The sequence below is a fragment of the Chiloscyllium plagiosum genome, chromosome 16 (assembly GCF_004010195.1).
Source record: "Chiloscyllium plagiosum isolate BGI_BamShark_2017 chromosome 16, ASM401019v2, whole genome shotgun sequence".
In the NCBI taxonomy this organism is placed as follows: Eukaryota; Metazoa; Chordata; class Chondrichthyes; order Orectolobiformes; family Hemiscylliidae; genus Chiloscyllium; species Chiloscyllium plagiosum.
This window is the reverse complement of record NC_057725.1, coordinates 43675780-43692416: the sequence shown is the minus strand read 5'-3', so window position 1 is coordinate 43692416 and position 16637 is coordinate 43675780. Positions and strand designations below refer to the sequence as shown.

The window sequence follows — 16637 nt, the reverse complement described above, 5'->3', positions numbered from 1 at the left end:
CTTCCTTTAAAAGAAGAAATATCTTGTTGATGCTATTAAAATAATGAGGTTTATAAGATTACTGAGAGTCGGGATTGTTCTTTTTCAATTTAGAGTAAAATGAAGGGTTGCATCTGACTTGTTCTGCAATCTGCCAGAAAATAAGCCTGGATGGTTTGATTGTTAGAGATCAAAGGAAGACTCAGATTGTTCTTTTGGAAAAAAAGTGCAAGATATTTATACTTGTAGACACTGGCAGAAGCTTTTGAGTTTACAATGGGTTTGTGTTTCCCAAAATCCTGGAATGGCGCTTAAGTTTGTAAGCAGCTTTGCTGCAACCTGTTCATTCAGTTCTAAGGTGTAAGAGAATTGGGGTCTTAAGGATAGTTAATCAATATATCTACCTAACAAGGCCAGTGTGTTTCACCTACTATTGGGAACAGAGCAGTGGATGCCATTTTTGAGATCAGATTACAGGCTTCCCTACAATTACACAAGTTCCAGACAGACAGGAATTCTGCATGATCATCAGAGAAAAGGGGGAAGTTATCATCTGTACATGGAAGGGACATGGTGTCTCATTCAAGAGAGACATCCTGCAGTCACCTTGGAATTCCAGGAGATTTGTCCTGGCTGGGCCATGGGGGTAGAAAAATCATTGGGACAGGCTTTACTGTTGTTGGTGGAATAAAGAAATTCTGAAAACTGAGCAAAGTGCCTGGTGAGATTCATATTAAATTCATGCTCACAAGTCTGGGATACATGTACCCATTGGAAGCCAGGAGCAACACCCCAAAAGGGCTGTGAAGAGTGTGACAGACAATGTGTATGAAAGGAGAAGTTACTTTCTAGAGTTACAAAGTGCTTGCAAAAAAAAAGTTTATTTAAAGTTTGAAATCTTGCTACAATGAAAGTTATTTTCAGTTAGCAACTGGAATTGTAAATTTCTTTGAAGAATCTAGTCTCTATGAAGATCATAACAAACACTATCAGTAAAACAGCTCCAGGGCTCTAATGTGAAAAGAAATGGTTTATGTTCACATTTTGCAACATTATATTACTAAAATAACGTAAGACCATAAGATCTGGGAACAGAATAGGCCTTTCAGCCACTCAGGTCTGCTCCACCATGTGAACATGTTTGATATGTTTCTCAACTCCATGCTCCTCCCTGTAACTGTTGATCCCCTTAATCAAGAACCTATTTATTTTGTCTTAAATATGCTCAACAACTTGGCCCCCACAGCGCTCTGCAGCAATCAGATCCACAGATTAACCAGATTTTGGCTGAAGAAATTTCTCCTCATCTCTTCACTTTGAGGCTGTGCCCATGGGTCTTAATCTTTCCTGTTGATGGAAACATCTTCTTTACATCCACCCTGTCCAGGCCTCTCGGTACTCTCTAAGTTTCAATTAAATTCCTCACCTCATCCTTTTAAACTCCGTTCAGTAAAGACCCAGAGTCCTCAACCTTTCCTCATATGACAAGGCCTAAAACTGGACGATAATTCTTGTAAACCTCCTCTGGGACCCCGCCAGTGGCAGCATATCCTTCATTAGATATAGGGCCTAAAATTGCTCATATTATTCCAAATGCAGTCTGGCCAGAGCTTTATTAAATCTCAGCTGTGCATTTCTGGTCTTATTTTCCACCCCTCTTAAAATGAATGCTAATATTGCATTTGTCTTCCTAACTGCCAACTGAACTCGCATGTTAACTTGAAGAGAATCCTGAATTGGGACTCTTCTGGCATGTCCAAAGAATCCTGCCCTGGGAACAGCGACGATCATGCCGATGACCCAGAAGGCCCAGGCTTTATGGCCACTGCCGACTTGCTGACCCCGCGATGCATCCAGGTTCTGGGCATATACCAGCTAGGAGTCTCCACTCTGGGCACAGCTACTGTCAAGCATCCAGGTTGTGGGCCTGCTGCTGCCAGGAGACTCCACTCTGAACACTACTACCGGCAAGAATCCAGGTTTCGGGCCTCCCCATCCCACCACCAAGGGACCAGGCTCTAGGCCTCACCGCCACTGCCACAAAGAGTCTAGGCTCCAGCCCTGCCACTGCCACCAGAAATACAGGGTCTAGGCCCTGCTGCAGGGAGTCCAAGCTTGGACCCAGCCACCATGGCCGCAGCCAACATTACCACTCTGGTCTCAAAGTTGAAGAAGAAAAAGAAAAGAAGGCCAGAAGTGTAAAGAGAAAATATTGCTGGAGCATAAGGCTCTGACAAGCCAGAACACCCCCTCCTGTGCTGGCGCTATCTTGTAACATGACTGTTGGTGGATCTTGCATCATTCCTGAAATATCTTGTGTCATGAGTAAATTAGGCCTTGCTTTTTCAGGAGTTTCACAAAAGTTAAAGAATTTAAAATGACAATACAAAATTTCCCAATTTCTGATTTTCAGATCCATGTTGACAGAAAGCATGGACCAGGTTTCTGTATTAACCATAAATGAATACTTATTAAAAGTAGTTGATTTCTAGCTGTAAGTGAAGCATTATAAACCATTGGTATATAACACTACAGATTGAAACCCCTACCCTTTTATGAACTCGTCATTGCATACATGGACAGATAAGGCAAATAGCTTATGGATGAAGGAAAGCTGGACGGCAATTCCTATTCACAGGCTGCTGAGTTGATCCGCTTTATTCTTTTGCTGGTAAGAACGTGCTTTTCAGTTATCTATCTTTGGCTGCTTCCACTGGTTTGCAAGCGGCACAAGATATCTAGTTCACATATTAAAGGTTTCTGACATATCAGTTAAAAATTACAGCTTACCATAACTGCTGAAGGAAAGATGAACTGATTATCTTCAGGTTTAAAAAGTGTTTTGACTACAGACAGTGGAACCACTTTGCTTTCTGTTGTGGTGAAGTACAAAACACTTCTCTCTATATTGTTCCCAGCCCCAAGCTGTTCAACTACAGGAGAACCAATCTCACAGTTGGTGACAAGCAAAACGCTATGATCATTATAACTAGTAACTAGTACATAGACCAGTAAACTACTTGGTGCCAACCGGCAACACCTGTATGCAGAAGCTCCAATTTGTCTGCAAACACTTGGGACACTGTTTCTTCAAACAGCTAATTACACAATTCTTGGCATAGTGTCAGGTGACTTGCTTTACAAAACATACAGCAAACTTTTTAAAAATCGTTTTTCCCCAATTTCAGTCCACAGTTTTCAAAAGAACAATTATTAAAAGACATAGATTGTGACAAATGTTAATCTGATCCATACTCTTCCTCTGCAAATCTGCACTTTGTTAAAGGTGGTGGGACATGATATTCAAAATCAGATGAATGCATCCTAATTTTACATGGAACACGTAGCTTTCAAATAACAAAGATACAGTTTTTTAATTTTTCCAATTTTATTTTGGGCATGAGATAAAGATCTCTCTTAAGGCTGAGGGATAAAGCTGATGCCAGCGATGGTGCTTAGGCTACCAAACCCTCAATGAGGATTATTTGAAGCTTGTAACCTATAACCTAAAAACATCCTCGACTGGTGTGTGGCTCCCTCCAATGTTGAAGTTATATTGAAGTGGCATGCGATCTTAAGAATGCATACAGTGACTCAGGTATTATCTCATAAACACATAATTTTAATCTAGTTTATTGTTGAGAGAAATAGAAGTTTAACTATTCAAAATATAAACCTCGTAAAATTCAATTTTGCAACATTAAAACTAAAAATCATCATATTGTATAAAAGTGTAATTGCCCTCAAAATCTGAGACACATGCAGCAGTTTTAAATGTCACTTGAAACTAGTACAGATTGGAAAAATTGCTGAGCACAGAGTTCAGTATTCCTTCCCAAATGCTAAATCTAGTGCTTATTTGAAATTTTTAACCACTATTCTTCCTTCCTAGCAATTTTTTAAAAGAGAAAATCGTAGCTTGCCCTGATGCAAATATCAAGTAACTTTGAGTTCAAGTAAACAAAATGCAAACTAACAATTAAAAATGCTGGAAACCTGAGTCAAAACCAGAAGTGTTGGTTCATTAGATTGTGAGGAGAGAACAAATAATTAATGTTGTAAAGTTTCAATGAAAGGATTGTACCTTAAATATTCATTCCAAGAACATGCTGTATTCAGAAAATTGCATTCCAAAACACTTGAACTTGAAAATTACAGAAAAAGAAAACAATTTCAACTTGTCTCCATTAGTATGTTCCACTCAATGCAATTCTAATAATCATAACATTATACATTCCATGTCAAGTCTGAGGGCAAAAAAAATCAAATTTCAAATTACAAGGAATTGCAATAGAAATAAACTAGCCTCAATACAACTTCAGTGCTCTTTATGTTCAAAATGTATAACAGGCATACAACCCCAAGGGGTCCTACAATCTCCAGCTCCATGGTGTAATATAGCTGAAAAACATTAAAGTGCAGTTTTGTCCAAATGTGTCATTGCAGCAACTGCCTTAAACTTTAGCTTATTCGTGAGCATGAAATGTTGGACTTTCGAATGTGCTAGTTCATATCTGGAAGAAAGGGCATCTCTCAGGTTAATGGCCCTTCAGCAACAGTTGATGTTTAGGTTGGTGTGCAACCGTGGGAAGAGTCTGTAAAGCATAGTCATATGTCATCTTGCCAGATGAACCTCAACTAACAGCACTGCATATCTCTAGAATTTCTTTGTAGGAGTGCATTCTACAGGAGGTGGTCAATTGTAGCTTCTCCACCAATGCAATCTCGAGGGCTCTGTGTGGAAGGGGTGAGCCTCTGGGCATGTGGAAAGGATGTGATCTGGAGTGCCTCTCTCACCATTGGCGAAGCTACATTTTGGCGCTTCTTAGTAAGACATTCAGCCAAATGACAGAGGTCTGCTCAGGAATTATCTGACAGGGTCTACTCTCCGCGTTTTTTTTTCTTTATTCATTCATGGGATGAGGGTGTCACTGGTTAGGCAGTATTTATTGCCCAGAGAGCAGTTAAGAGTTAACCACATTGCTGTGGGTCTGAAGTCACATGGAGACCAGAGCAGGTAAGGATGGCAGTTTCCTTCCCTAAAGGACATTAGTGAACCAGATGCCTTTTTTTTCTGACAATCAACAACTGATTCATAGTCATCATTAGATTCTTAACTCCAGATATTTACTGGATTCAAATCCACCATCTTCTGTTATCTGGAACCCTGGATGAACAGTCCAGCGATAATACTAGGTCAGTGCCTCCTCTGTAACTTCTGTCAGCCTCGAGGTTGTTACATACAGACTGCTATCTGATAGGCGTATGATGAAATGTGTTTTATCTACATAAAACTTTCCAAAACTGACCGGCATGAATAAAACTTTGGCATGTAATTATATTTTCCATTTGCATACTGAAGGTGGTTATCAAGTGAGAGTAATGTTTGATTGCATTTTCTTTCCTTCCTTTTTATCTAGAGATTTGTATAATGTGTCCATGTAAGTATGGTCCATTTTCAACCACTAGATAAAACAGATGATCGCTCAAGTGATCACCATGACACAGAAATGAGAAAGGGTCAGACCAGTGTAATTTATGGCAACAATCAGAGCACTTCACACCAAAGTTCTACAATGTTCCTCAAGCACAAATTTTGTTTCTGTAGCTATTTACCCCTTCCAGGATTTAGGGCCTGCCCGACAACTGTTAACCATATCTCCAGCAGCTTCACCTGATGGTGAATGGGGCAAAGCCTTGGTTAACCCACATCCCAAAGAACATAGGCTTGCTATTGCCTTTATGTATCTTAATTTCCAAGATAAGTGACACGTAAAAACTCTACATAGTGTGGAGGCAAGCAATTTGGCTCATTGAGTCCACACCAGCCCTCCAAAGAAACTCCCAAACAGTCCCACCATATCCCTGTTACTCCATATTTCCCATAGCTAACTCACCTAGCCTATGCATCCCTGAACACTATATAGGCAATTTATGGCCAATCCACCTAACCACCTTGAAGTTGTCTGTTTTCTTCATTGATATGAACTGACCAACTAAATGTTTCCAGCATTTTCTGCGTCTCCTTAGGGTAAATACTATTACCTAGTTGTCGATATTTGCCAGAAGCAAAAGAGTAAAGGCACATAGCAAGTCAAAAGACCACATTATCTGAACAGTGGTGGAGGAAGAATTCTGTGGTGTTTTCTTTCTAGGAATTGCAGTACAATTTTTAAATGCTTTTTCATGAAAAAAAGTCACATCTGTGCTGCATCAATTGGTAAAGTATCCAACAAGAATGAAATGTTCTTTAAAGAAGAGGAAAAACTGACTCGCCAGTCAAACTCCCAGACTGACGCCACCTGGCTCTGTTTATGGAAAGATAAAGCCAGGGAATCTTTTTTTTCGGTTTCCCCTCCCCTTCTGTCTGGGAGGCTTTTATTGAAAAGATTTCTGTTTCATTCAAAAAAGTTTTAAGGTAATCCTGGCAAACATGAATTTTCAAAATGGAGCGTATTTTCTTCTGAACACGAATATGTTCTTGTTACTTTATTTAAACAAAGTCCTGAATGTGCACTTAGCTTCAATGGATCTCAACTAGAGCCAGGAAGAGACATTTCAAATGAGTTTAATTAATGACTGTCAGCTGTTTGAAGTATATATAATGAAAGCTTCTTAAGAACGGTTAAACTATGTAATAGTCTATAAGGTTATAAGTTTAATAAATACTAGCTATGTAATAGTGTTAGGGCCTTTACATTCTAGACCGTTTTACTTGGTTAGAGAAAGACATGAAACTTGAGATGGCCATATGCAACAAGTCATTATTTATAGGCCCTGGGGTCTTCGGCCTTTGTATTTCATGAGGGGGTCTTAGGCTTTTGCCTGGTTTAAGATAAAACTTTATTTTATTCAGTTCTAAATTTGGTTTCTACACGATTATTCGCGACCTGAAAAGTCTGTCGACAGTTATTGACTTCCTTTAAAATGAAAATACTTTTTAAAAATTGTTTCCCCCAACCTGTTAAAATGTCCGTTGACAGTAAATTTCTTGTTTCAATCAGGATCCAAGTGGGCAGCTCCATTTGAGGGGATATTAAGTAGACAGGAAGGAAAACTGAACAGCCTAATCAGAAATCCTATGCATCTGTGATTTATGCAGGGCAGCCTGCCCAGGGGAGAGAAAAAAAACAGTTCTAAGTCTGGGAACTTGTAACGGCGTTCAATGTTTCTTATTAGACCAAGAATTGTTAGTTCACAGGAACGCTGTTCCAAAATTGTTCTGTTCACCCAGAAGGCAGGCTGAAGATCCATCTTGCTGTTTTCCCTGGGAGTGCAGTGGAGTGATTTGCAGTTATTTTATGACAAGTGGGATTCAGTGGCAGTGAGGAGGAGGTGATTTCGAAACAAGACCGAATCATTCAAGGGAACGGTCGTGGCAAGCTATCAATGCAAATCGGCTGGGAGGTTTTATTATTTTTATTTACCTGGCCTTTTGGTGTATTTGAAGGAAATTTTGGCCCATCACCCTCGGAGACAGATTCTGGGCTGGATTTGCTGTTTGTCTCACTTGTACTTAATTAACGTAACTCGCCCTGTTTTAAAAAAAAACTCCGCTCGTAAAAAGATTGCTAATTAACGTCAGCAAGGATTCCTTTTATCTATCTATTTGACAAAATCAGTCTGGATTTCATCCTAAGACTCCTGTCAGCAAATATGAGGCTGAAGAGGAATGGATCGTACACACTGCACAGGTACAGTTAATATTCCTGACCTCTGTCTCGGTGCCTTTAAAAGTAAACAGTGGTAGAAGTGGGGGGGAGGAATGAAAACGCTGTCGGTTAGCGATTTGCATTTTGTTCTGATCGTCCTTGGCTCCGCTGCCAGCCTGGGTAAACACGCAGATGAGTGTTTGAACTCTGCGCAATTCCTGTCACTGTTGGGTTAAAGATTCTTCTCTTTCGGAAAGTTAACCGCTTGTGTGTATTTGTGAGAAATGTTTCTGTCTTTTCCTTCCCCACTGCATTCACCGGGGGTTGTACGATCCTCTGGGCAGAGCAGTCGAGGAGGAAGTTAGTGCAGATCTTGGGAACAGCATGTGAAGATCAAGAGGAGGCAAAGAGACCAGCTACAGCTCGATGGACATCCTGTTCTGCTTCGACTGCGTCTTGTTTAGGTACAATATGACGCTGCCACTTGTATTTTATAACACCCCCACCACCACCCATTTTTCGCTTTTATCGGATCATCCATTGCCTTCGTTTTTGATTTTGTTCAAATTGTTGTGACATCGTGTGCCGAGACTGCATAATGGTAACGAGTTTAGTTTTAGTAACCGTCCTCACGTACATTGCAGATTCAAACCTCACTGGTTGTACATCATCATTGCTTTGGTTGCTTTGTTCACTGTTGCATTTTACTTAAGATTATTAAAAGTCTAAAGCTTTTTTACTGACATGATCGTTGCGTTCCGGTGATTTTACTTAAGATCTAACTGAGCACGAGTCAAGTTAGTTGACATCAGCTATGACATTAAAACTTTATACTCTCTACAGGTAATGATTAAAAGTGATAGAAAGTTGTCTGTTAATGATCCATACTAATGCAAAATTAGATTTTTCTGCTTTGAAACTCAGCTGTGTTAATGGTTGTTGACATTATTCCACCTTATTTGACCTGAACTGACTAATGTAGTACGAACACACTACTTGTTTAAAAACGCATTTATTTCGGGAGAGCATCAGCTAGTCATTTTTATTCACAACTGTACAAAATAAGTTTGGGTGGTTTCGAGAAAGGACGACGGTTGAAAACAACTGAACATTACAGTTCGGCAGAAGGCGTTGCTGCAGCTACCTTGAAGATTTTATCCTTGGCCAACTTTTATGCCTATTTGAGAAAGATGATAGATAAAATAATACATAAGAATCAAACAAGGATAATTAACTGCTGTCTGTCATGATTTAGAATATATTTTACAGTAGCATGAGTTGAAATACATTATTAATTTTGTCACAAAGGTCCTAATCTATATACTTTGATATATTTCATATTTGAAATTGGAAACGATGAATGATTCTTTCCCCTATCATATTCATTTTGTGAGTGTTCCTGTGTTTTTTTCAATCCATCTGTTGAAAGTTAATGTTTATTGCTGGTATAAAACTGCAATATGTAATGCAGTATTTTGTTTCCCCATAATGTCAGTGGGATCAGTAAGTTGCATTGACACTTTTTTTCAAAATAAGACATAAGAGCAGGAGTAAACTATACAGCCCATTGAGTCTGCTCTGCCATTCAGTGAGATCATGGTTGATCTGATAAGCCTCAACTCGACTTCTCTCTTTTTCTCTCCCCCCACCCCCACCCCCAACTCTTGATTCTCATATGATTTAAAAGTACATCTATTTCAACATTCTCAATGACCCAACCTTAATGGTTCCATGTGAAATGAATTCCACAGATTCACTATACTCTGAGACAATAAATTCCTCCTCAGCTGTCTTAAATGGGCGATCCCTTGCACTGAGGTAATGGCTTTGGTCCGAGAGTCTCCCGCAAGGGAAAATGACCTCTTTACATCTACCCTGTCAGGCACCCTTAAGACCAATATTGTTATAATTAGTTGAGAGTTGAATTATGCAGACATAGTCACCTACTTGGAATTCAAAACCATTGGTTTATTCAGTTGAGAGCTGTTGGAAGCTCTTGAACTAAAAACTAGGAAATCCTGTTCACTGCATTAAACTCAATACCTGAATATTGATGTCTTCACTACTAGTTTCTGTTCGAAAGTCTATCTTCTTTGTATGTCACTTTTTGAGAGAAGGTGCAAAACTTGACCTAATCTTGGGAAATAAGGCAGGGCAGGTGACTGAGGTGTCAGTGGGGGAGCACTTTGGAGCCAGCGACCATGACTCTATTAGATTTAAAATAGTGATGGAAAAGGATAGACCAGATCTAAAAGTTGAAGTTCTAAATTGGAGAAAGGCAATTTTGACAGTATTAAACAAGAACTTTCAAAAGCTGATTGGGGGCAGATATTCGCAGGCAAAGGGACGGCTAGAAAATGGGAAGCCTTCAGAAATGAGGTAACCAGAATCTAGAGAAAGTATATACCTGTTAGGGTGAAAGGAAGGGCTGGAGGGTATAGGGAATGCTGGATGACTAAAGAAATTGTGGGTTTGGTTAAGAAAAAGAAGGAAGCATATGTAAGGTATAGACAGGATAGATCGAGTGACTCCTTAGAGTATAAAGGCAATAGGAGTATACTTGAGGGCAATCAGGAGGGCAAAAAGGGGACATGAGATAGCTTTGGCAAATACAATTAAGGAGAATCCACAGGGTTTGTACAAACACATGAAGGACAAAAGGGTAACTAGGAAGAGAATAGGGCCCCTCAAAGATCAGCAAGGCGGCCTTTGTGTGCAGCCGCAGAAAATGGAGGAGATACTAAATGAGTATTTTGCATCAGTATTTACCGTGGAAAAGGAGATGGAAGATATGGAATGTAGGGAAATAGATGGTGACATCTTGAAAAATATCCATATTACAGAGGAGGAAGTGCTGGATGTCTTGAAATGCATAAAGGTGAATAATTCCCCAGTACCTGATCAGGCTTACCTTAGAACCCTGTGGGAAGCTAAAGAAGTGATTGCTGGACCTCTTGCTGAGATATTTGTATCATCGATAGTCACAGGTGAGGTGCCAGAAGACTGGAGGTTGGCTAACGTGGTGCCATTATTTAAGAAAGGTGGTAAGGACAAGCCAGGGAACTATAGACCGGTGAGCCTGACGGTGGTGGGCAAGTTGTTGGAGGGAATCCTGAGGGACAGGGTGTACATGTATTTGGAAAGGCAAGGACTTATAGTTAACATGGCTTTATGCGTGGGAAATCATGTCTCACAAATTTGATTGAGGTTTCAGAAGAAGTAACAAAGGGGATTGATGATAGCAGAGTGGTAGATGTGATCTACATGGACTTCAATAAGGCATTCGATAAGGCTCCCCATGGGAGACTGGTTAGCAAGGTTAGGTCTCATGGAATGCAGGGAGAACTAGCCATTTGGATACAGAACTGGCTCAAAGGTAGAAGACAGAGGGTTGTTTTTCAGACTGGAGGCCTGTGACCAGTGGAGTGCCAAAACAATCGGTGCTGAGTCCACTAGTTTTCGTCATTTATAGAGATTATTTAGATATGAGCATAAGAGGTACAATTAATAAGTTTGCAGATGACGCCAAAATTAGAGGTGCAGTGCACAGCGAAGAAGGTTACCTCACAAGGTCTTGAGATGGGCTGAAAAGTGGCAGTGGAGTTTAATTCAGATAAATGCGAGGTGCTGCATTTTGGGAAAGCAAATCTTAGCAGGACTTATACACTTAATGGTAAGGTCCTAGGGAGTGTTGCTGAACAAAGAGACCTTGGAGTGCAGGTTCATAGCTCCTTGAAAGTGGAGTCACAGGTAGATAGGATCATGAAGAAGGCATTTGGTATGCTTTCCTTTATTGGTCAGAGTATTGAGTACAGGAGTTGGGAGGTCATGTGGCGGCTCTTCAGGGCATTGGTTCGATCATTGTTGGAATATTGTGTGCAGTTCCGGTCTCCTTCATATTGGAAAGATGTTGTGAAATTTGAAAGGTTTCAGAAAAGATTTACAAGAATGTTGCCAGGGTTGGAGGATTTGAGCTATAGGGAGAAGTTGAACTAGCTGTGGCTGTTTTCCCTTGAGAATCGGAGGCTGAGGGGTAATCTTGGAGCTTTATAAAATTGAGGGGCATGAATAGGATAAATAGAGAAAGTCTTTTCCCTGGGTTTGGGGAGTCCAGAACTAGAGGGATAGGTTTAGGGTAAGAGGGGAAAGTTATAAAATAGACCTACGGGGCAATGTTTTCATGCAGAAGGTGGTATGTGTATGGAATGAGTTGCCAGAGGAAGTGGTGGAGGCTAATACAATTGCAACATTTAAAAGGCATTTGGATGGAAATATGAATAGGGAGGGTTTAGAAGGATATGGGCCAGGTGCTGGCAGTTGGGACTAGATTGGGTTGGGATATCTGGTCGGCATGAACATGTTGGACCAAAGGGTCGGTTTCCGTGCTGTACATCTCTATGACTCTATTTGAGTGCTGTTTGCATTTTTACTGAGCATTGTTCCAGGAAAAAGGAGGAAGCTGCTTGTAACTAAAGGCAGGGACTAGAATAACTCATTTTAGTTGTGGGAATCATAGAGTCTTAGCCTCTGAGTTCCATTTTGCACTTATCATAACCAAATAATTCATGGAGTGCAGCATGCAAAAGTCATTCTTGGAGCATTTAGTTTTCTCCAGAATCTCTATGAAAGTGTATTTATCCTTTTAACAAATTATCAATTTTTGTAAATATTACACTCAGTCAAACAACCAAAGGTGAACAGTTGTGGTAGCCTGGATGCTTTTGAGAGTTTCTTGCAACAGCCAGTTCTAGAAGCAACTGGATAGCAAGTTGTATCAGACTTGGTATTGCATAATGAGACAGGATTAATAAATGACCTCAGAGTTAATTAACCTCTAGGTAGCAGTGACAATAGTATGATTGAATTTTCCATTCAGTCTGAAGAAGGGAAATATATGTGTAAGATTGCTGTTTTAAATTCAAATAAGAGTAATTATACGGGCATGAAAGCTGAACTAGCAAAATGAAATGTGATAGCTAGTATGAGAGAGAGAGATCAATAGTGTGTCAGGGGCAGATACTTAAGGAGAACGCTTAATAAGTATATTTCTATTAAAAACAACACTATCCATCATTACTTGAAACTTAAAAATAAGCTTATAATTGAGCAAAAATGGATGGGAGGTCAGATGATGGTGAGAATGTGAAGAATGGCAGAAAAGTATGCAGTAAGTCAGGAGGAAGCAATTAGTTTGAGAAGAAGTGTGCAAAAATCGTAAACTCTCTAGCATGTATTTTCAAAGTTATCTAAAAACAAAAGAGTTAATAAAGTGAGATTTGGACTTGAAGATAAGCATTAGTAGTAGATACAATGAAAGTGGTAGGTGAAATGAGCAAATACTTTGTTCCTGCCTTGACAATAATGGTGACAAGAAAATGTCCCAGAAATAGATGTAAATCAGGAGATGGGGGAAGGAAGCGGAAAACTTGATGAAATTAAAGGAAAGTAGTGCTGACAAATTCCCAGGTCCTGATGGACTTTCTCTAAGGATATTAAAATAGGTAGCTCATGAGATAGTAGGTATGCTGGTGTAAATTTTGCAAACTTTGCAAGATTCAAGAAAGCATAGGCCAGTTGGCTTGATATCTTTTGTGGGCATGATGCCAGAATCGATCATTAAAAAGATTATAGCTGGAAAAGCCAGTCTTATTAGGGAGAGTCAGCTTGGTTTTGAGTGAAAAATTGTGTTTAACCAATTTATTGGAATTCTCTGAAGAAGAAAATGTTCTGTGGATAAGGGTGAGCCTATTAACATGGTGTAAGTCAAGATGATGGTGCCAGCACAATAGGTAGGTTCAGGCTCCTGCGCCTGTATGCTCCAGGATGATCACATTCTTTGTTCGCGCTCTCGCTCCTCTCTTCTAGAGCACCTGTTACTATGGTGGCATTACCTGAAGTGAGGACTCCTTGAGGCACCGGGCACCTTGCAGAAGTGCTGGAGACGTGTTTGAAGACTCATTGTACAAAATATGAACTCTTTGTGTAATTTTAAAAATCTTTTTCTGTAACTCAAAGTGGCACTGAATTGTGGCAACAAAACACTTTTCATTGTCTCTTTCAAGATAATATGTGACAATCATGGTTGTGGGTATATTCGCTGAGCTGGGAGGTTGATTTGCAGACATTTAATCCTCTGTCTAGGTGGCAACTTCAGTGTTTTGGAGCCTCCTATGAAGCACTGCTGTACTGTCTCCTGGGAATTCATGTGACAATAACTGACTCTCACTTGGATTTCCTGAAGAGATTTGACAAGATGTTGCACAAAAGGTCTGTGTTGGGACCACACCTAGTCATGCTACATGCTAATGGCATGGATAAAGGAACTGAAGATATTATTGTTTGGTTTGCACATGACCCAAATATAGATGGAGGGGCAGGTATTATTGAGGAAACTGAGGATGTAAAAGGTCTTGGACATGCTGGGCAAAGAAGTGGCATATGGAATACAGTGTAGGAAAATGTGAGGCTATGAACTTTGGTAGGAAGCATAGAGGTACAGTTAGTTTTCTAAACCAGGGAAGGCTTTGGAAATCTGAAGCATAAAATGACTGAAGAGTCCCAGTTCAGGATTCTGTTAAGGTTAACATGCTGGTTCTTTTGGCAGTTAGGGAGGCAAATGCAGTGTTAGCGTTCACTTAAAGAGCAGAGATGTATTGTTGAGGCTGTATAAGGCTGTGGTCAAATCACATTTGGAATATTGTGAGCAGTTTTGAACCTTATATCTGAGGAAGGATGTGCTGGTGTTTGTGGCGATACAGAGCAGAGTTACAAGAATGATCCTGGAAATGAAGGGCTAGACATATGAGGAGCAGTTGAGGACTCTAGCTCTGCACTCAATGAAGGGTGAGGGGGAATCTGAAACTTAGAGAATACTGAGAGGCCTAGATAAAGTAGACGTGGAGAAAATGTTTCCATCAGTAGGAGAGACTCGGGCCCAAGGGCACAGTCTCAAAGTGAGGGGATGATGCTTTAGAGGAGTTTCTCCAGCCAGACAATGTATAATCTGTGGAACTCATTGATGTAAGGTCAGGTTATTGAATGTATTTAAGACAGAGGTAAATTGGTGCTTGATTAGTAAGGGGATCAAGGGTCAGAGGGAGAAAGCAGAAGAATATGGTTGAGACACACATCAGCCATGATCTAATGGTAGAGCAGACTTGATGGGCCAAATGGCCTAATTCTGCTCTTGTGTCTTTTGGCAGGAGTATTACCTCAAACAGAGGACACCTGCAGAATTTCAAGGTGCAGAGGGATCTAGGTATTGTAGTGCATGAATTATAAAAAGTCAATTTGCAAGTACAAAGATAGAGGATTACTTTTTATACTGGAGGCCTGCGACCAGCAGTGTGCCAAAAGGACTGGTGCTGGGTCCACTGCTTTTCATCATTTATATGAATGATAAGAGGCATGATTATTAAGTTTGCAACTGACACTGAAATTGGTGATGTAGTTCACAGTGAAGAAGGTTATCTCCAAGTAAAATGGGACCGTGATCTGTTGGGTCATATAAGGAGTGGCAGATGGAGCCTAATTTAGATAAATGTGAGGTGCTGCGCTTTGGTAAGGCAAGCCAGGCCAGGATTTATACTATTAATGATAGGGCTTTGGGGAGTGTTGCCAAACAAAGAGACCTAGGAGTGCATGCATAGTTCTTTGAAAGTGGAGTCGCAGGTAGACAGGATGGTGAAGAGGGCATTTGGCACGCTTGCCTTCATTGGTCAATGCATTGAGCATAGGAGTTAGAATGTCATGCTACGGCTGTACAGGAAATTTGTGAGGCCACTTTTAAAATACTGCATAGAATTCAGGTTGCCCTTCTATAGGAATAATGTTGTTAAACTTAAGGTTGCAGAAAAGATTTACAGGATTTTGCTGGAGTTGGAGATTTGAGTTATCGGGAGAGGGTGAATAGGGTGGGGTTTTTTACTCTGGAGTGTCTCAAGCTGACAAGTAACTTTATAGAAGTTTATAAAATCATGAGGGGCATGGAAAGGGTGAATAGCCAAGGTCTTTTCTCCAGGCGAGTGGACTCCAAAAGTAGACAGCATATATTTATGGTGAGAGGGAAAAGATTTAAAAAGGACCTGAGGTACCTTTTACACGCAGAGGCTGGTGCGTGTATAGAATGAGAAAGCGGTGCAGGCTGGTGCAATTATAATATTTAAAAGACATCTGAATAGAGATATGAATAAAAAGAGTTTAGAGGGATCTGGGGCCAAATGCTGGCAAAAGGGTCTCTGTCAAATAGCGATGTCTGGTTGGCACGGATGACTTCAACTAAAGTGTCTGTTTCCATGGTGTATGACTCTGTGACTCTTAATTGATCAAGAAGGTTTATTGGATATTATCCTTACAAGAGGAATTATACACAAAAGTAAGAATGCTGTTTCATTTGTGCAGGGCTTTGAGGCCACATCACAAAAAACTTTGATCTTTAAACGTTTAAAGGAAATCAAAAATGCACAAGATATATGTATTGGGGATGGTTTAGAAGTGATTTACTGTATTGGAAGCTGGAATAAGAGTGTTTGCTTATGAGGAAAGATTGTGCCAACTAGGTTTGCTCTCAGTGGAGTTTAGAAGAGTCAAAGGTGATTTAATTTCAACATCCATGATGTTGAATGGTCTGGACAAGGTTGACTTAGAAATGATGTTTACTCTTGTAGGTGAGTAAAGAATGGAGGCATTGACTTAAAATTAGCGTTTACCCTTTAAAGTCAGAGATTAAACATTCTTTCCTTCTGAGCAACTTTGGAACTCTCTTCATCAAAAGGTGATGGCAGCAGGGTCATCGAATATTTCTAATGCAGAGATTGATTCCATTGTATAACAAAAATTTCAGGTTCTGGATTAGTGGTGCTGGAAGAGCACAGCAATTCAGGCAGCATCCGAGGACAGGCAAAATCTGAGGACAGGCAAAAGCCCTTCATCAGGAATAAAGGCAGAGAGCCTGAAGCGTGGAGAGATAAGCGAGAGGAGGGTGGGGGTGGGGAGAGAGTAGCATAG

General features: G+C 40.2%; 1 protein-coding gene across 7 annotated transcripts in view; it reads left to right on the top strand.

The window, feature by feature from the left end:
• mob2a (MOB kinase activator 2a) overlaps window positions 1-16637 on the top strand; it is a 237146-nt gene that overhangs the window by 134817 nt on the left and 85692 nt on the right. Inside the window, exons 1-3 of one of the 7 annotated variants that reach the window (XM_043705936.1) lie at window positions 6383-6397; window positions 7602-7673; window positions 7976-8095. The exons of 1 other annotated variant lie outside the window; for it this stretch is intronic. In XM_043705936.1, coding sequence (XP_043561871.1) covers window positions 7652-7673; window positions 7976-8095 — 142 coding nt within the window. In that variant the 5' untranslated portion in view covers window positions 6383-6397; window positions 7602-7651. Of the gene's footprint in view, window positions 1-6381; window positions 6398-6640; window positions 7674-7748; window positions 8096-16637 lie in introns of those variants that run through there. 5 more of the 7 variants (XM_043705940.1, XM_043705935.1, XM_043705943.1 and 2 more) reach the window with 5 other exon arrangements.